This window comes from Malaclemys terrapin, chromosome 22 (genome assembly GCF_027887155.1).
Source record: "Malaclemys terrapin pileata isolate rMalTer1 chromosome 22, rMalTer1.hap1, whole genome shotgun sequence".
NCBI classification, from domain to species: Eukaryota; Metazoa; Chordata; order Testudines; family Emydidae; genus Malaclemys; species Malaclemys terrapin.
This window is the reverse complement of record NC_071526.1, coordinates 15,271,358-15,294,891: the sequence shown is the minus strand read 5'-3', so window position 1 is coordinate 15,294,891 and position 23,534 is coordinate 15,271,358. Positions and strand designations below refer to the sequence as shown.

At 44.7% G+C, this 23,534-nt stretch overlaps 1 protein-coding gene across 1 annotated transcript in view; it reads left to right on the top strand.

Moving 5' to 3' along the window:
• CSMD2 (CUB and Sushi multiple domains 2) overlaps positions 1-23,534 on the top strand; it is a 579,057-nt gene that overhangs the window by 303,404 nt on the left and 252,119 nt on the right. Inside the window, exons 10-12 of the mRNA XM_054012126.1 lie at positions 5,113-5,234; positions 16,570-16,673; positions 22,236-22,348. Coding sequence (XP_053868101.1) covers positions 5,113-5,234; positions 16,570-16,673; positions 22,236-22,348 — 339 coding nt within the window. The remainder of the gene's footprint in view (positions 1-5,112; positions 5,235-16,569; positions 16,674-22,235; positions 22,349-23,534) is intronic.

The window sequence follows — 23,534 nt, the reverse complement described above, 5'->3', positions numbered from 1 at the left end:
AAAAACAGCAGTGTAGCTGCTCTGGAATGGGGTGGTTAGCCCATTCCATCACCCATGCAGCCACAGCTATGCTACCTCTTTCAGCATGCTCACTTAATGAGAGCTAGGGCAGGTATGTCTACACCTCCAGCTGCAATGTACACATACCCTAACAGGTGCGACTGGAAAATGTCCACACGCTGGGGAAGTTAGGATTTGGATCAGAGTCTTAACTTCATGGTTCGGACTTATTTTCAACAATAGAACAATGACCCTGGGGAAAAATGGATCTTAGTAATAAAGACTGTCCTGAAATTAGCAATGCCATATATGCTAATGAACCAGCTCGTTGTCCTTCTGTGATCAGCCCCACAGAGCATTCATGCCAAACAGAGGCAACGGAACATGAGGCTGTTTGTATTTTTAAGTAGTAGTCTCCATTGTTGTTTCTTCCCCTGCATGGAAGTGAATGCCTCTAATATGTGTTATTGTTTTAGGATATTTGATTGAACGGCAGGTCTCTGATGAGCAGTATTTTCCCAGCAATGCTCATAAGTACTCCATTGTCTAACTATCAGCAAAAAATTGACTATTGTGTTGTGCCTGGGGATGCTTCAGCAAGACGCATAACCTCTACCCAGTTATTATTCCCTTTATGTACGTAAACTCCTTTGTAAGTATCCACTTTCTAGATTCAAACCACCAGGAGACACATTCAGCAGAGGTGCGTGGATGGGGGCTGTGTTGAGAGGCCGCTCTGTGGGCTGTGACGAAAAGAACTGTTTCCATTGCTTCGCTCAGCATGCAGCGGCACTAGGGCATTGGGGCTGGCCTACAGGGACAGCTCCTCCGAGCTGCCCGAAGTGGTGCTAGCTCTTGGCCTTCATAACCGTCTGTTCTGTGGTGCTTTGGGACACGGGATGCGTGTTCAAAAGCTGCTGAAAGACCTGCACCAGGGACTGGGCTCTGATAGAAAAGTAGGAGGAGGCTGGTCAGATCAAAGTGCAGAGACCAAACCTGCAGGTAGCTTAGGGTCACAGAATAGTCCAGTGGGGCCATGACGATTGTAGCTCAGCCATTGTTAACAGCTCTGTCTGCATGGGTATATATTTTGTGGACACTCACACCCCAGGGTGGGCTAGAGAGAGAGAGAGTGTGTGTGTGCACTAAGGATTCTTGATCACTGGAGGTGAATTTCACAGTGTTGTCAACCTCAAGCATTCAAAAATAAGTCTGACCCCCAGTATTTTTTTTTTTAGTTGGGCTCTTTTTATTTGCTTTCTGAGACTTTAGGGTGCACTGGGGTCATGTTTTCATTCTTTTCTCTGCAATCATAAAAGCTAGACACTTTTTTTTTTTCTTCAATGAAAGCTGAGATTTTCATGCAATCTCTTCATCCTAGCAGCTAGGCCTTTTATTTCAGGAAACTCGTGATAAATTCTTGAAAGTTGGAAACACTGAATTTTCACCCCTCTGAAGAGGGACCAGCACAAAGCCTGCATGTCACTTGAGTTCCATCTGAATCCTACCTGAAGGATTCAGTGGGATGTTAAGAGGTTCATAAACTTTGTGCTGATCTCCTGCCGCAAAGGACAGAGAAGAGGTTTTTCACCACAGTGCTGATTTTTCACCTTTATGTCGCTCTCCCTCAATTCCCATCCAGTTCTCCCACAATAACTGGGCTTCACCCAGGCCCTGCTTAATATGGTTCAGATTGCAAGCCCTTCTATTTACAGCTTCAACTGAGACATGAACGGCTGGGATAGTTGGACCAATGCAGATCACAAAGCCCAGAACAAAGTGCATGAGAGCTGGTGTCAAGGCATTCTTACCTGAACTTCCAGGGGAGACTCAATGAACCCAGAGCCTGATCCATCTCTTGGGGAACAGTGCAAATGCTTTGTTTGATAAATCTTTTCCAACCACAACCTGAACAACGTTCACGGCATCAGCTGCTCCCCACTTCCCTACCCTTAACGAAATACAGAAAACCTGATCTACCTACCCTTAGCAGAGCTGTCTGTAACCTGAAAAGGAAGAAGAGATAGAGATGCTATGAAGTCAAAGTGCAGAACTCTTAATGCATGATAGCAGGGTCCATATAGCTGGTTAATGCTCGGCCAGTAGAGTGCAATAGAGTTATACCCTGGCTTGCTGTTGTGTGCTAAAAGGTTGAGTGGACAAGCCTGTAGTTTTAGTGTACGCAGGGCCTTTAGAACAAAACAGTCATACTGGGTCAGACCAATGGTCTATCTAGTCCCGTATCCTGTCTCCGATAGTGGCCAGTGCCAGAGCTTCAGGGAGAGCGTACAGAACAGGAAAGTTGGAGTGATCCGCCCTTGTCTTCCCCTCCCAGCATCTGGTAATTAAAAGTGTGTTAAAGCCCAGTAATCCTGCTCATTATGGCTTTCACTAGGAAATGAGCAACTAGCCAGCAACTGGCAAAATATGGATGTCCCCGTGACCCAGCACCGGGAAATGTGTGAACGGAGTTTTACTTAAGAGGACAACATATACGGATGCCCATCTAGGTCTTGGTTGTTTTGGTTACGTTTTCTTTTTAACCAGCATGTATAATTGTGATGTTTGTAATGCTAATAATGAACAACTTGTAATATTTTTAATTAAATCCCTCTGAAGCTCTTAAAGTCCTGAATTGTTATTTCTTCAGTTCCGCTTTCCCCCCCACTTTTAATTTCCTCTGCAGATTTTTGCAAGGCTTTAGAATACCACCTGATTCTTTGAAACAAGTATAGAATAAATTGAATCAGCGTACGAGGATATTTGGCATAAATATTCGACACTCTAAAGGAAATTTATAGCGTCCTCTCGTTTGAGATAAGAAAGGATTTGCCTGTGTTATTACGACTCTGTGAATCAACTTAATTTTTTTTCATTCCTACCCTCAGTTTTTTTTTTATATGGTTTTGTTTTGGTTTGTTGCTTCTTATTCTGGTTCCAAACCATTTTTAGCATTGTTGCTGTTTTTATATTTTTAGTTTTTAAATGACAAATTCTTTTGAAATGCAAAGGTCATTCTGTAATGGGAGGCCACTTTGTATCTAACTCCTGATTGTCCAGCTGGTAGGCCACTAGCCTGTGACTTGAGAGACCTAGGTTTAATTCCCTGTTCTGCCACAGACCCCCTGTGTAGCCTTTAACAAGTCACATAGCCTCTCTGTGACTCATTTCCCATCTGTACCATGGGGATAACACCACTTCCTTGCTTCAGAGGGGTGTTGTGAGGATAAATCCATTAAAGATTGTGAGGTGCTCAGATACAATGGTGGTGGGGCCAGATAAATATGTAGATGGATCTTCTCAGCTCCTCTACAAGTGACTCTTCAGTTCTACTCCATTTCATCCATGCTGTCTATGAAGTTCAAAGGCCCGTGTGAAATTTCCTATGCTTTGCCCGTGTGTATGAGCAAACGGAACCTACCTGTGGCTAGTGAAACCCTTGGAGTTACTCGGGGCTTGATCCGAACCCTATTGCAGTCAATGGAAAGACTCCCATTGACTTCAGTGGGCTCAGAGAGCAACCACTTTGGACCTCATCACCATATCTTTGCATAACTATTTACTGTCTTCTCCGCTATCTAAATGGTGCCCCCTACTGCTGATGCCTTCGTGCTGATAGCAACCAGCATGATCCCTTCCAACTTCATTGGCCACAGCCATTGAGCCTGTCGATTGGGTCCAGTCTAAAGATGTTTCCCTCCTCGTTGCCACTTACCAGTCACAAGGGAGCAGCCTCCGGTAAGGCGAGTACAAAGGGTGCCCATGGATCTCACGTTAACAAGATACAGCAATCACATCAGGAGACTGACCTCGGTGGGGCTCGTTTGGAATAAGAGAGAAGCCCTGTTGTGAACCCGTCCCGTTAACAGGAGTTCCATTTGTCCCCGTCAGTGGCAGGATGCAGCATCGCAGTGTGAAATCACTGACCAGGGGAGCCATAGGGAAGAAAGGAGGGGGTGAGACTTGGATCGGGAAGTAGAATGCCCCCAAATATATGTCCGTGTGAAATGAAACCGATCAGGTGAAGTAGGAGGGACCTACTTTACTTTACACCGCTTCATGGTTATTTCACTTGCTGCATCCCCCAGTTTTCTGGCCCTCGGATTATAAATTACACCCTTTAACACCACCATTTCCAGTAAATTTGGCCCAGAGTTGGTTGCTCTGGGCTTAGACTCTGGGTAGCTGTACTGAAAGGGCAACTGGTTAACTCAGGAAGGGTGTGTGTGTTTGTTTGTGTTTTTCATATGGCATAGCCCTTAATCAACAGCTCTGTGGAGCTGTATTTGTTCTGTCTAGAGATGGACCCAGAGCAGAACCTTGGATCTGAACGCAGGCACATGCACGTACACACGCAGCTCCTTCAAACATCGGGAAGGTACAACTCCCGGATCTGATGTTTGTGGACCAGGCCCCCCTGACATTCAGCTCGGTAGCAAACGCCGATACAGAGCCAGGACTCTGCATTTCACAGTTGCCAGTGGAGCGGGAGTTGGGGGATAATTCTGACAAAAAGACTCCACGGGCCTTTTCCTTTCTGTTACCCTTATGCACTTTCCCATCTCTGCTTCACTTAAGCTGTTGTTAAGATGCTAAGCAGAGCTGCCAGCTGCACTCTTCCCCAGCCCGTGGAGAAATCGGACTTAACTCAGCCTCTCCTCATTAACCGTTTGCTGTGTTGGCTTTTGCTCAGGCTGTCAAAAGGAGCATGGGGAAAGGAAATCAGGGCCTGCCTGTTAGAAAGAAGCAGGGCTTCCCAGTTGGATTCTGCAGCGTGGGCTGCAGTGCCCTTCGTGAACCAGGGCTTAGAGAAACCCCTGTGCGGTGGCCTTAGGTGTAGCCCAGGCTCTGTTAAATCAGTCTGAGCCACAGGGTCGGTCTCTGTTCAGCAGCCTTAATCAAGAATCCCCTTTCTATTCATCACAGCCGAGTCCTGTGTCTTCTGTACTACAAGGGATGCAACAGCCCCTACCTGCTGAAGACAATGTGAAGCGATTTATTTCCCTCCTGATTTTATGCAAGCACTCCTTCCCCTCCCGAAATAAGGAGCCAAATGTACATCCCAGGGCTGATGAACCTCCCCCAGACACTGTCTTATTTTCTTCTTCACAGCCAGGATGTGCGATGCATATCTCCGGGGCCCCAGCGGAGTGATCACCTCTCCCAACTACCCCGTACAGTATGATAACAACGCCTACTGCGTGTGGGTGATCACCGCCCTCAATCCAGCCAAGGTAGGTCTCCGAGAGATGTTGCCATGTTAGTATCTTTATTCGCTTTTTTTTTTTTAAGTCACCGTTCATCTTTCTCACTTTCTTACAAAACTGCTCAGGTTTTTGGTGCTGTTGTTTCCACCTACCACGTGTGTCTCAACTACTTAGGGAGGCTGTGACACGTCACGTACCTCCCGTTTAAAACATCTTTCTTTAAAGGATGTAATTAAAAGTCAATGTAATTATTTTTAAACAAAGCCTTTTTGATATCTCGATGTGAATGGTGCTGAAATGCCAGACAGCTTAGCAAAGCATTTCATTAAAACTGGCTTTCAGTTAGGGCATGGAACGTCCGTGCCGCGAATGCTGATGTTCACTGTTCTTGACTGATACCTGGCCTGCAGCCAACTGGGATTTACAGGCTAAAGGGCAGAAGGCGAGCCAGAGAGGAGGAGGAACTGGCTCTCTCCACTGCTGATACTGGCCAGTCCTTCCTGTGCTTTGGGGTTTGGAGCTGGGAAAGAAAACATTGAGTTTTCTCTGCCATTCCCCACTTGGCCTGGGCTGGGGGAGAGTTTTAGATTGCTGCCTTTGCACCCAAACTAGCGATGCTTGATAACACAGAGAGTTCCAGGCTATAATGCTTTGGCCTTGCTTTGGGTCCACAAGGTACTGGAGAATTGTGGAGAGTTCCCAGAACTTTAGGAGGTTCTGTTAAACAGACTAGAACATACTGCTAAAGCCCTCAATTCCCAAAGAAGAAAATTCAGGTCTCTCTCAGTCAGGTGTTTCTTTCTCAGTCTTTTTTCCTTTTTCTTTCTTTCCCCCCAAGTTCTCCGAAACCTTCCCTGGCTGATTTTCCCCTGCATTTTCCCCTTAGCCCTCATCACGCCCACTTGTGGCAGCTTTTGCTGGTTGATCAGTTTGGTCACTTGACAAGTGTGAACAAGTTGCAAGAGTTTCAGAGGGGTAGCCGTGTTAGTCTGGATCTGTAAAAGCAGCAAAGAGTCCTGTGGCACCTTATAGACTAACAGACATATTGGAGCATGAGCTTTCGTGGGTGAATACCCACTTCGTCGGATGCAACGAGGTTGCAAGAGGGCTTTTGAAATAATCTTAAACGTAAGAATAATCCACCCCAGTTGAGAACTGTTTGGGGCAAAGTATGGAGTATGTTATGGGTTTTTTTTGTTTGTTTGTTTTTGTTTAATTGATTCCATAGTAAATGTCTTGTGAATTAACTTTTTTATCAACTGAAGATTTAAAAACAGATTTCAGGGAAACAAAAATGCCATGTCATTAATTCCTAAGCCTTTGGCTTTACTGATAATAAAACAAAAGGGACGTAGAAGGAGCCATGTCTAACCATGTGATTGCAACTGATCTTTCCAAGTGCTTTTAAGCAAGGACGCGAACACCAATGCTGCTAAATATACTAAGCGTGTCCAAAGGAAGTGCACTGTGCACCTATCCTTCTGGTGAATGTACGAGAGGTTTCCAGCTGCCCTATACCGTCTGTGCTGCTGAATGGGCATTGTATTTGGGCATTGTGCCACTGGATGATATTCTATGGCCTAAGCTGATCAGGTCACCTAGGTTAGACTAGTTTATCATAATGCTCTCTCTTGGCCTCAGAAACTATGGATCTGATTTAAACAGAGGATCAGCAGAAGGTATTAGCGCAACAGACATGGTGGAAAAAAACCAATGTGGTACGGTAAGGGTTAAACTAAAAAAAAAAAAAGAAAGAGAGAGACTTTCCCAGAGAAATGGAACCATGCCCAGCTGTGGAAGCAACAATACCAAAGGGCAGTGCTGGAGGGAACATTCCCTTCGACGGTGCCAAGCCAAAGTGCATCTACAAACCGCATCCCAGAACTCCAGAGTTAAGAAGCAAACGTCCCTGGCAAAGGGTAGCTTTAGAGAGATTATCCCTATGGCCTTTAACTACATCGTCCTGTTCAGGATGCATTCTGTTTTAAGGGCTTCATTAGCTGAACACATCATATAATGAGGATCTTGCTTTGGCGTCCCAGGCAGGTATCTAGGCCCCAAATTCAAGGAGTTGCATTGCTCTATTTTTCTACCCTGATTTATTAATGCCATAGAGTTTAAAGCCAGAAGGGACCATTAGATCATCTCATTGGATCTCTTGTATAACGTTGGTCAGAGAATTTCACCCAGCTACCCCCGTATTGAGCCCAATGACTTCAGTTAGACCAAAGAAGACTGAACTGTTGTGTGTCACAAATAGAAAACAGCAAAGACTGAGGGCAGGTCTATGCTCCGGTCCCACGTCTCCCGTGCACATGGGGTACAGTGTGGGGACATCTTTGATTCAGTTCAGCGGCCAGTGAACCTAGCCCTCCTCCTGCCCTCCCCCAGGTCCCTGCTAATCTGACCAGGGTTGGGGGAAAATCCTCCCTAGCCCCAAATCCAGCGATCAGATTTTCATTAGTGTTTTTCCTGTCTGCCTATCCAGGCATGGGACAGGTCTGTCCTAACCAGGATTCTGTGCCAGTGCAGAACTGACTGCTGCTAACAGCCAGCACTGATAATGTGAAGCTCTGCAAATATCATTCAGTAATATTTTGATATAGAAAGACCTCATTCAGGCCCTGGCTGCTGAACTGAATCAATGATGTCCCCACGCTGTACCCTGTGCACATGGGAGACATGGGGCCGGATCCTCAATGTAAATCAGAGGAACTCCACTGACATCAGTGCAGTTGATGGCCTGGCACGTTGCTGTAGATCTTCTTAATGTGGCCAGTCCTTTTAGCAGGCGCCGGGCTCGTGCACTCAGTGTTGGTGAACATGGATGCAGGGAACCTGGCAGAGGGTGACGTGCCCTCACAGGGCCAGTGCAAGTGAATCTGGGAACCCCGTGCTGAGCTATTCAATTGGGCTCAAGGCTAACTGTGCAACCTGCTACTTCCCACCTGCTCTACCGTGTTGGCAGGGCTCACAGCGACGGGAGATCGAATCAGGGGAGAGTGGCCAGGACTGTTACGGATGCTGAAGCAAGGGGGGTAATGGATGGAGGTTTCCTTTCAAATAGGTGGAGGCGAGGAAGCTGCAGAATGTCCCAGGTGGGGCTGGGGTAAAGGGCGATGTGTCCTGTTTCCCCAGCGGTGCTGAGGTTATCATCAACAGGGAGCTATCTGTCATCGGGAAAAGATAGTCTTGCACACCGTGTGGCCCTGTAGCAAGGGCAGAAGCTAGGATGAGGGCTGATGGGAAGCTCTGTGCCCTTGCTGGGTGTAGCACTGATTTTATCTGTGACCTGGGAGCCCACGAGCCTCTGAAGCTTCCCTATGAACTATTGTTGCCACTTCAGGAAGTTTTTTGGACAGCTGAATCTACTGTTAGGTTTGTTTTCTATGTGCCATGTGTCAGCTTGTGGGATCTCAGGCTTGGAGCTGGTGACATGGGAATATAGAGGGGGGTGATGTGAATGAGGAGAAAAGATCTAAAGTGTAGCCATGGTTGGCTTCTGAGCAGCTTAGCTGGCGATGAGCAGGTGCAAAGGGCACAGTTGAAAAGCTGCCATTACCAGTGACCAGCTAGTGCTAGTGTTTGTTTCTCCAGGGGACTGAGGGTTGTGCTTTCTCAGTGAACATAGTGTAAATCTGTGTGCAAGCCCTTCCATGCACCTGCTGCACCCTGTGCGATGCATGCCAGGTGAAACACACAAGAAGTGCCCTCCGGGGTGTCTGAGTCTGAAGAGAGGATATTCCAGTGGAACATTAATGCTTTAAAAGAGATTTCACTGCAGCTTGGAAGCTATTGCCAAGGTGCAGCAGAGGGATTAGATATAACTTGTGTCAGTGGCAAATATCACTATGCATTAGCTGCATAACATGCACTCAGGGGTAGGTTTTTGGACACAAGGACTTTGGGGGCATAATGGAAATTGCAGGGGAAGAGGTGAGAAGCGACGTATTTCCTTCATTATTTTTCTGCATCTTTATTTGTTTAAAAAAGAAAATGGACATGAAATTTTGGTAAATAAAATTTACAGAAAACAGTTCCCTTTGTTCCGGGGCTTGGATAGGAAGTTGCCATCAGCCTGGCACTGTCTACACTGGCTTTCAAATAGGCAAACACTTTCGAGCTTGGGTGCATGATTTTGGGCACCAAAATTCATGTTTAGGGCCATGTCAGTTGCTTCAGTGATCCTAAACAAGAGAACTGCCTTGTGCCACTTCCCCGGGGTGCTTGAATGTGCAGACTCCAGACATTCCCATTTGCTTTTTCACCAGTCACAAAAAAGCTGGTAAATGAACTTCTCTGCTTCTCCTCCAGCAATCTGTTTCATGGGTTTCCCTCTACTATGCACAATTGCTAGGCGGAATGGCCCATCGCATGCTTCCCAGACTCTGTCCCCACCCTGCTGCAGCTTCCCCCATCCCCACTGTTCTTTCTCCAGTCGGTATCTTCCTTAGCTTTTAAACATACTTTAATAATAATAATTAATTTAAAAAAAAAAAAACTTGATTAGCTAACAGCAGATCCATAGGACCAGATCCTCAGCGGATGTAGCTTCACTGACTTCAATGACTAATAAATTCCTGTAGAGAATACACATTGTTCTCTATGGGCCACATCTTCAACTGGTGTAACTCCCTTGATGTCTGCAGCTATATCAATTTTACACCAGCCCATGGAAAATAAACATAATCTTTCCCCCTAAGTAACTGGATAATTATCAGCTAATAAAGGGTTTCTGGGAAGACTTCAGACTGTTGAGTGCTTCATCCCAGAGACACGATTTCCAGGTAGGGAATAATCTCTCCATCTCTTTGCAGCACAAAGGGTTGGGTGAAATGCACTGATGTGTTCGGAAAAGCCGTTGCTGTGCCTGCTTGTCATGTGTGAACAGTTTAGCTTGTTCATGTTAATCTGAGATGCAGTTCATGACCAAAGAATGATGTCTTGCTCCCTGTTCAAAGGGCAGAGAATGCTCTGCGAGGTCCCAGGGGCCCATCCAAGGAGAGGGCTGCCTTTTGACACGCCCCAGGAAGATGGCAAACAGCAAAATCAAATCAATTGCATTTAGCATTTGCTGCTACTGAAGGAATCTGAGACTGCAGAAACCCCAAGCTGTGAAGAGATCTCATTGGCAGGGAGAAAACACACGTATACAGCTCCAAATCATTGCATTCAACAGGAAAGCATGATCACTGAATAAAATACATGTGCTGACGACAAAGGCCCCAATCTAGCAAGTAGATTGCCTAGTATGGCCAGTTCCCTGTGCCCACGCAGAGTGCCATTAAAGCAAGCTGTCTGGGTTAGTTCATTGGCTTACAGAACATCCTCAGCTGGTGTAAATCAAGTGGATCCACTGAGTTCAATCCGGCTATTCCAGTTTATATTTTAAGATTCAAGTGTCCTTGGGCTTGGGAAAAGGAGAGAGCTGGGATGCTGCATTTTTTTAAATTTATTTTTCTTCTCAAGAAGCAAGGTATGAAATAGTTTACAACCAACATGGGGCAGTAGCATTTTGCAAGGTTGATGTTCTGTATGTGATATAGGGCAGGTTTGGAAGGATGAGGGTTTTTTGGTCAGCATTGGTAAACGTCCATTTCACTGCGCATGCTAAACCAGCGGGGAAAACATCTAAATTCATGAATAGCCAAAGTAAGAAAAATGTTGCTTGAGAATTTTAGAGTTTGATTTAAGGATAGTTACTTTATATATTTTGACGTGTGATGTTGATAATTTGTATTTCAACGGTTATAAAGCTTTAACTTTGTAAATCTCAACATCTGCTGTCATTAAATATCAGCGGGGTAGCCGTGTTACTCTGAATCTGTAAAAAGCAACAGAGGGTCCTGTGGCACCTTTAAGACTAACAGAAGTATTGGGAGCATAAGCTTTCGTGGGTAAGTTGCATCTGAAGAAGTGAGGTTCTTAGCCACGAAAGCTTATGCTCCCAATACTTCTGTTAGTCTTAAAGGTGCCATAGGACCCCCTGTTGCTTTGTCATTAAATAGTTATCTGACCCCATCCCAATTTCTCACAACTGTGAAAATTTAAATCAACAGAAATAAAAAAAAGTGCTTTAAAGTCCCATCAATGCCATTGCTGTACATTGGAACATGTCCTAGTGCTCCTAGCAGTGGTTAACTGGAACCGGGGATCAGAACTGGAGTTAGAGCCAGGGTCAGTAGCCCGGGGTGGGGTGTAGAAGCAAGAACCAGAAATAGACAGGAAGGCAGGAATCGGACAAAACATGGCCCAGGGGTCAGGCAAGAAGGCACGGTCCAATATAGCAGCGAGCCAAGGATTCAACTTTCTGTGCCTCCTTCTCGCTTAAATAGAGCGTCTGAGCCAATCGGAGAGACTGGACATTTCCTCCAATCGGGAGCTTCGTGGTGGTGCCGGTGAGCTAGGTCCACCAGCCCGCGCTCCCAGCTGGTACCAGGGAGCGGCTGTGTAGTGGCTGCTGTTTGAGGACGACTTAAGGACCCGGATTCTAGACCTGCCATCCCTCACGATGATCTGTCAAAATGTTATTCTGTGGAGCCTAGATATAGGGTACAAACCCATTCTAGCATTCATTTAGAGAGCTCACTAAGAGGGTGCAGCGGCGTGAGGCTCAGTACCAGCTGCCAAATCCACCCGACCCCCCCACCCCCCCGCTCAGGGTATGTACTCTCTTGTGCAGCCTGCACTGAAGCCGGTGGTGCTAAATCCCCATTTCCATTTTTAGCGAACTAGCCAGATGAAAGCTAGTGTGGGGCATGCGCATATGAGCTGGGAAAATCACATCCCAAACCGTGTAAATATACCTCGCGTGAGTCCAGACCGCTGAGTTACATGATCCGCCCTGAGGTGTGCTTAGAAACCCTGGGTACAGTGCAGCATTGGTTGAAAACTTCTGTGTACAATAGGCCCAGGTACCACATGAGATCACTGTCTGTAAACACTCTTTTGAGGACTGACGCCTTTGTGCTGGCTCCTGGGCTGCAGGCTTTGGTTTCTCGAGTGGTGAGTAGCCCGTTGAACCAGAAGCAAACTGAGAGAGTGTCTGGGGAGAAACAAGATTTGAATTAAAATTGGCATTTCTGAGTCCCCCCCGCTGGCGACGCCTCCCCCGTTCTTAAAATAAAACTGAGCTCATTTGTCAATGTTTCTTCTGAGAAGGACTCCTAGAGCTCAGCGTTACAAGCCGCGAAGCAGGAATTGCGCACGTGCTTAAAATAAAAGCACGTTTATGTGGGTTGCTCTGGTTGCTCAGCACCTTACAGGTTTGAAATGCTAAACTGGCTTCTGATTAACTGAAGCGTGGGAAACCGTTTCAGGTAAACCAGCCAAAATATTTGTACTCTGAAAGAGCTGGGTATCTAGTGATCTGACCCCGAAATGCCTGAGTGTCTGTGCTCAACTCTGCCACCAGCTCACTCTTTGGCCTTGAGCAAGTCCCTTGACCTCTCTTTTTTTCCCCTTCAGCTGTAAAAACATCCCCTACTTTGTCGATGTATCTACTGGATAGCAATGTTTACTACTTGACCTCAAATAGATATCATGGGGCTTAATTAATATTTGTAAAGCACTTTGAGATGAGCACATTAAAGGCGCTATGCTACATGGACAGGATTATTATTGTAATTTTGTTCTCCAAATGTGACCTCCTTCATATCAGAAATTGCAGTGGATCAAGCCTTAAACTCATGAGGCATATTTGAGCCCATTTCTTTGACTTTGCCAATTGTTTCCTGTCATGTCAATGAATTAAAAATTAGGCTTTGTCGCATTAGTGATTCTGCATGTGCCAGGAGGTCTTGAGGTGTTTGTCCCATTCAATAATGTTCAGTCTTCAGCCAAAAGGAAAACAATATAAACTGTGAGGGAAAGATACATAAATAAATGTTACATTCGCCATCGTGTTCTCGTGCAACAAGGTTATGGTCTACAGTATATTAGAAGGTAATTAGCTGTTTAATGAGGGTCGGACTCTTTAAAATGCAGTTTACTTGCATGACTGGTTTAACTAATGATGTGTGCCATTTTACAGCCCTGTGTTCTTTGTATTAATCACATTATTTCATTGTTACGTGGTTCAATAATATTCTGCATCGGTTACTATTTCAGCCTTGCTGATAATCTTAGTAGCTTTGTATTGAACATAAAAGAATGAAGATTGGGGATTTTAAGAACATTTACTGTAAGCCACAATCAGGAATTGGAGCTGAGCCCTACTAAAATGTATATAAGTCCCTAAACCGCCGTGAAATACCGTGAATCCCTTTGTTTTAGAATCCAAAAGCTTTTGAAGGCTCCGCTCTACCCAAGATGTGATAGCCACAGTGTCTAATTTCATTAGATTTCCTAGATTTACACATTTTAAAGAGATGAGTTATAAGAAAGGAGCAAAGAACATTTTGCCTGAATCGTGGTCTCACGGGGGCTCAGTGTGTCCCACGGGCATCACCCCCATTTTCCCAGTGCAGGGTTCATACACCCCATCACACAAGCCTTGAGATTCCCTGCTAAGTCAAGGGATCACAATGAGGATCTCCAGACCCTCGGGCAGGGCAGAGCAAACAAGCAGTCTATAGCCTCTTGGCCAGGGCAAACAATAATAGTTTAGGGGTTCTGACCTAGTGGGGCAGAGCAAACAATTAGTCTATATCAAGAGTCCCCGGCAGCCACGCCTACTGGCAAATTCAGGGGGATAGGGGAACCCAGGCCCACCCTACTCTACTGGGTTCTGACCCAGGGTCCCATGAAGCCAGTAAACTCCCTGTTAAGGGTTCAAGCCTCAGTCCTAACACGTTCCCTGGTTAACTTCCTACCATAAAATCTATCTCGGGCATCTCCTCTGCTGGCAGTAGCTCGGCATCCCTGCCAGTCTTCGTGGTCAGCTGGACCTCTGCAGCATAGTCTAGATCCATGCCCTCAGTAGTCTGGAGAGTCGATGGCAGCATACGTTCTTCCTCCTCCTCCTCAGCAGCCCCAACTGAGCTGGGCCGTCTCCTTTTATCTGTCCCCTCCACCTGGAGCATGCACAGCAGACGTAAGGGGGGGCGTGGTCTCCTGGGCCCACAGCGATTGGTCAGCCGCCGTTGGCCCAGTACAGAGTTGATACACCCTGTCGCGCGTGTGTGTGTGTGTGTGTATATATATATATATATATACCCGTTGTTCTTAAAAGGGTATTATCCTTTGGATACCTGGTCAATTAAAATAAATAAATAGATAAATAAAATTACAAGTGGCTTAAGATGCTACATCTTCCCTTGCGCCAATAGTTGTGATTTTACACTCACATTTTTTTCTGTATTTTTAAAATGTTTTCCTCTCCCTGCTGCTGTGGGAAAGACCCACATAACATGAAGGAAAACAGGAAATACAAAGAAATGAGTTTTAACAAAGTGCTGTAAAATGTGGAAAAAAAAGGAAAAGAAAAAAAAGAGACACACACTTTTCTCTTGTCTACTGCAATTATAGTAATCTTAGGCCCCGGTCCCACAAATACTGGCACGCTCATGTAATTTTAAGCATGGGGGTAGCACCACTTAATTTAATTGCCATTGAAATCTGTGTTCATTTTGAATTCAGTGGGCTAATTCATGTGCTTAAAGTTATGCATGTGCTTAAGTCCTTGTATGGTTGGACCTTAAATGCGTTTTTTAACTATAGTAGAGGAAAAATGTTTAGACAGACATCTGTTTGTTTTCTTTTAATGTCAGTGGTGTCCCTTTGGAGAGATGCTTCCAAATATAACTGATCTTTACATACTTCTTAAATAATTATTATTTACCCACAATCCAATATGAATAGACACATCTAATACAATTTTATTTTAAATTTCAGTGACAACTGGGTTTAAACATTCCTCCCTCATCTTTGGTAACAGGCTAGTGCATGACGGTGAAACTGACGGGAGTCAGAATGTGAAATTGACCAACCTAGGGTCAGATACTCAATCGATGAAACTTGATGGAACTACATTGGCTTCAATGCCTAATAACTTCCCATAGAGAATTGACTATGGGCAACGTTCCTCAACTGTTGTAAATTATTGTAACTCCAGTGGTGTCAATGGAGCGTTGTCAGGTTACACCAGCTGACGATCTCATACCTAACTCCCCTGTCCCAATCCGGATGAAATGATTTATTTACTGGCATAGTGCTTGGGTGGTGTTGTGCAGACATTTGGGGCGACCAGGTCCCTGTCTTTATGACTTTAGATTATTTCTAATCTGAAATGCAAAATTAAATAAATATCATAAATAGTCGAAAAAACAGATTAGATGTAATAAATTCATATTTGATGATCCCAAGGTGTTATGAGTATCACAGGAAGGTATTTTTCATATAGGCACATGCATAAGTGCTTCTCCAAATAAGGATGCATTTAAATACATGCTTACGTACTTTCCTGAATTGGGAGCCTTTGAGAAGTACTGAGCAACGACAGCTCCCATTGATTCCGATTGGAGTTGTGGATGTGCAAAGCAGGCCATTATTAGCATCAGGTTACAGAGCTTGCCCAGGGCAGAATTAAGGTCTAGCCACAGTAGGCCAACGCCTATGGGCCCAGCCCCCAGTTTCAGAATGAAGCATTCATTTTTTTTTAAATGAGTGGAACTTTCAAAAGCATCTAAGTGACTTTAGAGCACAATTCTCTTTGACTTTCAGTGGGACTTGTGCTCCTAAATCACACGAGTGCTTTGGAAAATCCCATCCCATGTTTATGTGAAAAAAGTCTGAAAATTTGAACCAACTGTAAACTAATTCAGTGACCTCTGAGTGTGTAGAGAGCCTGAAACCATTGCTCTGAGATGGGGGAGCTGCCCCCAGTGTAACCAGTGCAGTGGTGTCTCAAGCAGAGGGAGAAAGAGCAGCCACTAAAGCCAGGGAGGAACCCCCCTGAGTACACAACCACTACCAAATTGACTAGCCTAGGGCCCCAGGCTGCTTTAAACACACCTGCACTGTGTTTGACTGATTAATGCCACTTACACGTGCATTCAAATCCATCACCCAAAGCCAAATCCCCAATTTGCAAAGAAAATCGAATGGTAATAGTGACCAACCAGCAGAGCGAATATAATCCCTGCTCTGTAAGCTCAACGGGCATGTCTCTGTATCAGTAAATGCATAGGGTAAATCGACAGACACAGCAGAGAAATCTGAAAGATGATTTCAGTAATAGCTGTGTGCGTCTGGGGAGAAATGCCACAATGCAATAAAAAGTGAGGCCAGACACCATTTCCATTGTCCAGAAGATTTAATGCACCTATAAATTGCTCCTCGATAGACACACACACAAATAAACAAGAGGAGCTGCAGGCTGCCTCTATGGTTGATTCATATTAACATGCTGTATCTTTGCTAGGTTATCAAACTCACCTTTGAAGAATTTGACTTGGAAAGAGGATACGACACGCTGACAGTGGGTGATGGAGGGCAGGTTGGAGACCAGAAAACTGTGCTCTATGTGTAAGTAGTTTCTTTTAGCACTGTGCAAATCAGTACACGAGTTTTGCATCAGGATATTTACTGTAGGTGTTTGGATTCTGGAGGGGCCAGGGCCTGTTTGCTAGAAGCCAGTGAATGTTTTATGTGATGGTCTGCAGTAGAGAATGAAAGGAATGTTCTTGCTGGAGCCTTGTATTTCCTTTTTAGTCACCTTATCTTCAGGTCCATCCAGGGAAGCCGTCAGAATCTTCATTCCCTCATCCGGCTGCTTTCATCCTTCTGGGATGTCTCTGTGTCTGGACACTTGACAGAAGAAAGAGAGAGACTAGCAATAGCTAGGAAGCTGAATGCATGGGGTCAGAAATCTAGTGCGAGAGCAAATACTGAAGAAGCAGGAATTGAAAATAGATTACACTTGATTCTGAATTGCTCTGCATCTTGTGCAATTGTTTTACCCGTGCAAAGTGCGTGTAAATCATTACCATTTTGAGTTGGTAGCATTTTATGCTCATTTTGCACCGGTGTAAATGGTAACACAAGGCCCAAGGCAATAGAGAATCTGGTCCACTGAATTGATATCGGTTCCTTTACAGAGGTAATATGCAGTGGCAGTTATCTCGGTAGAGAGAACATTGTGAGGCATCCTTTTGCTTATAGGGCTACGTTCCATCTTTGTTCTGCATGCAAAAGTCACATTGCTGGCTAAGCAATTCTGCTCAGTTGCCAAGGAAAGACTTTGGTCCATCTGATAACCTAGACCACTCCTACCATGCTAAAGCAAGGTTGGACTACAACTTTTGATAGTAAATGATCATTCAAACCATGGTGAATGACGTCATGCTAACTGCCTGGAAATAAGTACTTCGTGATAGGGCTAACTTAGGAGGATGTTAACGCCATTACAGAGCTCCTGTATAGTAACTGGAGAGATGGTTTTGCTTTAAGCTGAAGGCGTATCTGAATTATTTGTGTGAGGCTGCCTGAGAAAAGCAAGAGAGACTAGCAATAGCTAGGAAGTGGAATGCATGGGGTCAGATATCCAATGCAAGAGGAAATGCTAAACAAGCAGGAATTGAAAGTGGAGCATGCCTGACTTGCTGTGCATCATGTGCAGTTGTCTTTACCTGTGCAAAGTGCATGTAAACACGGAGCTTTGCAAACTCAGTGAGAGGCATGCCCTGCCCCAAAGAGCTTACAATCTAAGCATCACTTCTTGGGGTCCTGAATCAGGCAAAACTCTCACTGAGGTCACTGTGTGTAGGTTCAGGTGGACTAAGTAAAAACCGAGACGGGACCTCAGAATTTGGACCTAGGGGAATAAGTGTACATAGTGGTAAAGGTCTCAGTTGTCCATTGGGGTTTCTCTCTACTCCATACTTTGTGGATTATCTGGTTAAAACTGTGCGCACACCGGTGAATAAATAACTCCACAGCAGGCTTTGACTACCCTTCTGCAACACGAAGATAAGTCGAGTTCTCTTAAATATCAAGCAGGATGGGACAAACCTTAAAGAGAAAATGAGGCCTGGAAGCCCCAGTCTCCAATCTACCAATTTCTGAGGGTGTGGCTCTGATCTTATTCCAGTAGGTCCCATCTCCCCTTCACAGCCTGAAGGACAGGGGATGAGGGGAGCACCAGTTGCTGAAAATGACATCAGTTCAAATCCAGCTCCAGTATATGGAAGGAGCCGTAGCTTTAATCCTACGATACACTGAAGGAGAATGCAGTGTAGTTTTGTGTAGCTTTGTAGAGAGAAGCAGCCTGCTATGATGGTTAGAGCAGGCAACTGGGAGCTTTAGCTTTAATATAGCTAGCACGCTACAAATAGCAGTGAAAACACTGCAGCATGGACTCTGACATGGGTTAGGAATGGCAGTGTGAACCCAAGGTTATGGGAAGCCATCTACAGCCCGTGCTGAAGCCCATTTCACCATGTGTTCACTGATATTTTTAGCTGTGCTTGCTAAATTAAAGCCGGCCTGGGTACTCCTACCCACCTGCAATTATGTGCCTCATTGCAGTGTAGATCTACCCTGAGGTGCTGGAACAGATACTGACCTCTTCTACAAGTCTGACCTTTAACCTTTATGTTGCATCCCTTTCCTATCTCTGACATGGAGAAGATAACAACTGACCATTGGGGACTGGTGAACCTCATTGAGTGTGAGGTTTTGTAAACGTCTTTAACTCTGTTTTTTTAGTTCATGTGCAGAGGCAGAGAAGGATGATCATCTCCATATTACAACTTTCCCAAGATTGCAAAGAGTGTTTGGGAGAACTGGGAACTGATCCAAGTTCTCTGGGGTCCTAGTTCAGTGCCTTAACCACTAGGCTCTCCTTCCTCTTTATGTAGATATATTTCAGCTAAAGAAAATGTGTGCCATGCATTATGCATAGAATAACTGTCCAAAAGCCTGGCTGGCATAAGTGGTTGCCCTATTTACTATATATAACCTATTTCTTATTATATTAGATATTAGATTTTTTTCTCTCTTCTCATTTTGCCTCTGTCTGTCTGTCTGCTTCTCTGATTTCATTTTGCTTCATTTTTCACTCTTTTTCCTCTGGAATTTCTCTCTGCCTTCTCTCCTTCTTTTGCACTGTCTCTGTTCAGTGGAGTGTGAACTCCAGTGACATTTGAGTCAACGTTTCTCACCCGCGGTGTATATAACTCTGAAGTATGACTTGTGAAAGTACTTGTAATTAAAGTGTCGCAGAACATTTCACAGCTGATTGGTCTGACCATGGAAATTAGAGCAGAGGAAATAGACTGTAATAAATAATTTAGTCAATGGCTAGTCCCTCATTTTCACGTTGTGGGATGTCCATGAACAGATGGAATCAGTGTGATCTAGTGAATAGAGTACTACGTGGGGACTCAGAAGATCTGGCTCTGCCACCGGCCTGCTGGGTGTCCTTGGGCAAGTCACTTCCCCTCTCTGTGCCTCAGTTTCCCCATTTGTAAAAGGGGGATGATGACACTGATTCTACTTTATGAAGCGCTTTGAGATGTGCTGATGAAAAGCACTATGTAAGAGCCAGGCAATGATATTATCATCAAGATCATCCCTGATTTAATCTTGGTGCTTAATCGGCCCACATTTTTTAATATTAGATACTCAGCACCTTGCTACTGCAAATTTGGAATCTCGGTTGCTTAGCCGTGATTGATTGCACAAGTCACACAATCAATCCCAGAGTGCGAGCTGAAAATGCACTAGTGAGAGCGGGTGCAAAAGGAGCACAAAGGCAGCAGAAGTGAATGACTATTTGCGGGGTGACATCCTGCAGCATTCACCCAGCTCTAGTGCGGATTCAATGAAACCTGCGTGCATGCATTCCCGCTGGCTACAGCTACTGGCTGAGAGAGCCGGAGTCAGATTCTGAACCCACGGCCAGCCTTGCTTCTGTCACTAGCCTTGACCAGTTCTTGTCTGCTTGTTAGGACCTGAATCCTGCATCCACTGAAACCAAGAGGAAAATTCTGAATGACTTTAATGGTGCAGAATGGTAAACTATCGGAGTGCCAAACTGAGCTGTGGGAGCTTGGTGGTTGTCATTCTCCTCTCTTGCAGCCCAGTACGATGTCCGTGTCCTTCAGATGAGATGGAGACGCTTAGGCTGAGATGTTGGGGATTCAACTGCCCAGTGTCCATTAACATTAAGTGGAATTGGGCATCCAAATCCTTCCTTCAACTGTGAACATCTCAGGCTGACTGTTTTCAGGAAGGTGAAGTTTGAAAGCGTGTGTGAAACCTTGAGGCAATGATCTTTTCCTCTTTGTCAATCCTCCATCTCCCTTCCTGTGTCTGCCTCTTTCAAAAACCCCGAAGAGGAATTGGTGCTGCCGGTGCACAGCCACTGTGGTCGCTCACATGCAGTGCTGGTTTGCAATAATTTTGCCTCACGAGCTCTGGGATCAATTTAATCAAGCACACTTTCAGGCACTCTTATTGCTAGATCTGTGGATGATGCAGGACATACAGCAAATGTGTGTGTACGTTTATGCAGTTGTTCCAAAAAGTGACCACCTCATCCATTGTAAGCACTGGATTTAAAAATACATGAATAACACGATTTAAAAATACATCACAAATAATACTTTAGCTGCAGCAGTCCTATTTAATATAAACCACTGCCTGTAAGCCAGGCAACTTAAAAAGTCAAATCCTGCCCCTAAACAAAGTGAATTCCTCACCTTTACGATCCACGCCCCCTACTCCATTATCGTGTGTGTGTGTGTTGAACAAAGATAAGGTGAATAGTCCAGGTGGCTAGATAAGAGGCCCTCTGTAGCTCGTGAACATGGATCTGTTGTGGCATTTCTCTAATGGGTTGCTGGTTCAGCTCTCCTGAGAATATCTTTCCAGGTTGAGCCTTATTTAAACAATGCTCCAGCGCTTCCCTAGGGTGTGGCATCACGGCATCATCAAGGGTTCATGGAGGATCAGCAGAGGCACTAGTGTTTGTGCCCGTCTGCAGTTTGTTTGCGGTCCCCGTGAAAACTTACCTGTCAGCTGAGAAGTGCTGCGTGAAATGTGATTAAATTACATTTCTAATATTTGGCTACATTTTTGCTTTATAAGTAACTGCGGGGGGGAGAGGCAATGAAGGTGACTCAGTCACCCGCTTCCCTCACCTGCAGGTTTTGCGTCCTGTTTCAGTGACAAAGGAAGTTGCTGTTATCCACATTACAATATTGCCCGAATGGCTCAACTGAGATCAGGGCTTCCCTGAACATGGCGCTGTGCAGACACTTAGTGAGAGCTTGACTCTTGCCCTGAAGAGCTTACGGTCTACCTGGACAGCAGGTGGGAGAGGAAAGAGATTAGGGCCTGGTCGGCAATTTTAGCAGACATAGCTGCAATGCTCAGGGATGAGAAAAATGTGCACTCATGAGCAATGCAGCTGTGTTGGCCTTACCCCTGGAGTAGATGTAATAGGTTGATGGAAGGATGCTTCTATCGACCTGGATACTTTCACTCAGGGAGGTGATGTTCTACAGTGATGAAAAAACCCTTCAGTTGTAGGCTGCATCGACACTGCGAGGTTATGCCAGCATAGCCCTGGTGTCATAGCTATGCCGCCTGCAGTGTAGACAAGGCCTAAGTGGTTTGCTAAGGTCACAAGCAGAGCAAAACCCAAGTCTCCTGATTAAGAGACCAGTGCCCTATCCACTAGACCTCACTGTCTTCCGATCTATTTGTTTCTTGCTGCCCTTCAGAGAGGAAAAATAAACCATTGCAAACCTTGGCCCCGTTATCATTTTCTGTTGCTAGTCCATTTCGGACTGGCCCAGGGAAAAGGAACAGTGCTGTGGGTTGGGATTGAGAGAGAAATGTGGCTGGGATGAGGTTGTTTAGCCTTTGCCTACTCTAAGCCTGGATCCTGGAAGATGTATCAATATTTTACTTTTAGAAGCACTAAAATTTGCTCAATTAGGGTTTTTTTTAAGTGAGATATGATAGCACTGATGCGAGTTATTGTCTACCCCACAGAAAAGGGGTATGTGGTCTTTGAAATGGACAGCAAGCCAAATACTCCTGTAGGGGAAATAAGCATGATTTATTTTTTTTTGACAGTTTGACAGGTACGACGGTTCCTGATCTGATTGTCAGCACAAATCACCAGATGTGGCTCCTCTTCCAGACAGACAGCGTCCGCAACTTACTAGGATTCAAAGCAACCTATGAAGGTAATCTAAGTTCAGTTCTTGGCATTTGCTTGCCTCAGAAGAAGCAGGGATGTGGTCTCGTGTGGATCTTGTCATCTCAGGACATGTAATCCCGCTGCAGTTTTGACAGCTCCGTGGTGGGCATTGCACTTGGAGGATTCTGACTCAGAGCTTTTGAATATTTATTTTTAAAGCACCTTAGAGTGTGATGCATTCCTGACACTAGGTGCTAGTGGGCTGTGATCTGGGCTTTGAATGACTGACTCTATACAGGGAGCATGGTGTATTTGAATATGTTAATGTGCTTCATATTACAAAGGGAGAAGTACCAAGAAAAAATGGAAAATTTATGATAGACTAAATTCCAAATAAGCAGGAGATTATCCTGTGAGTCATAGCTGTCACATATCTTGTCTTGCAAGCTGTAAGAGTTCTGAGGGCTTTTCTCTTCAATGATCTTATGCAGCATAATTCAGCACTGGGAAAATATTGGCTTCCTTCTTGTAATTTTAGTTCTTGTTTTCTTTGAAGGTTCTATTTTTGTTGCCTTGTTTTTTGTTTTATTTTTTTTTCACATCAGTCTAACATGGATATCAGACAGTAACTTTTTTACAAGGGAATTGAAAAGCTTAGGGTTTTTTAAGACAATGTCAAAGAATACCAGCTATAAACAAAAAAAGTGGAGGAAGGAGGTTGTCAGATTCCCAGAGATGCTAAGCACCTGCAGCCCTCTTTGAAATAGGGATTTGGCCCAATTTGAATAGAAAACATTTCATAATATTTTGTTGCCATGAAAATGGTCAGGGTAGGTTTTCTTGAGCATTTCCCTTGCTTTGATGGGAGTGCAAATGATCTTGTATATTTCAGAAAACAAGTGGGAGTGAAAATAACCAGCCTAGTTTCCTTGTGTGAAGTGTAAATAATCAATCTCATCAATAGTGCCTAGTGCATGTTCAGAATAAACATCTTTAAATTGTAATGATGTATGCAAGGTGTGAAAAGCAAAGGTAAGAATGAAGCCTGGGATTTTCAAATTAGACTATTGACATTCTTTGGGATTGGAATGCTGAACTCTCTTAGATTTCTTTAAAACCCCCCAGCCTTAAATAAATAAAAATCCAGGATTTTGTATCTTTACAGTGGTCACAAGTGTTTGCAATATTGGGTCTGTAGATCCCAGATCATTAGAAAAAGTGTATTTAAAAAA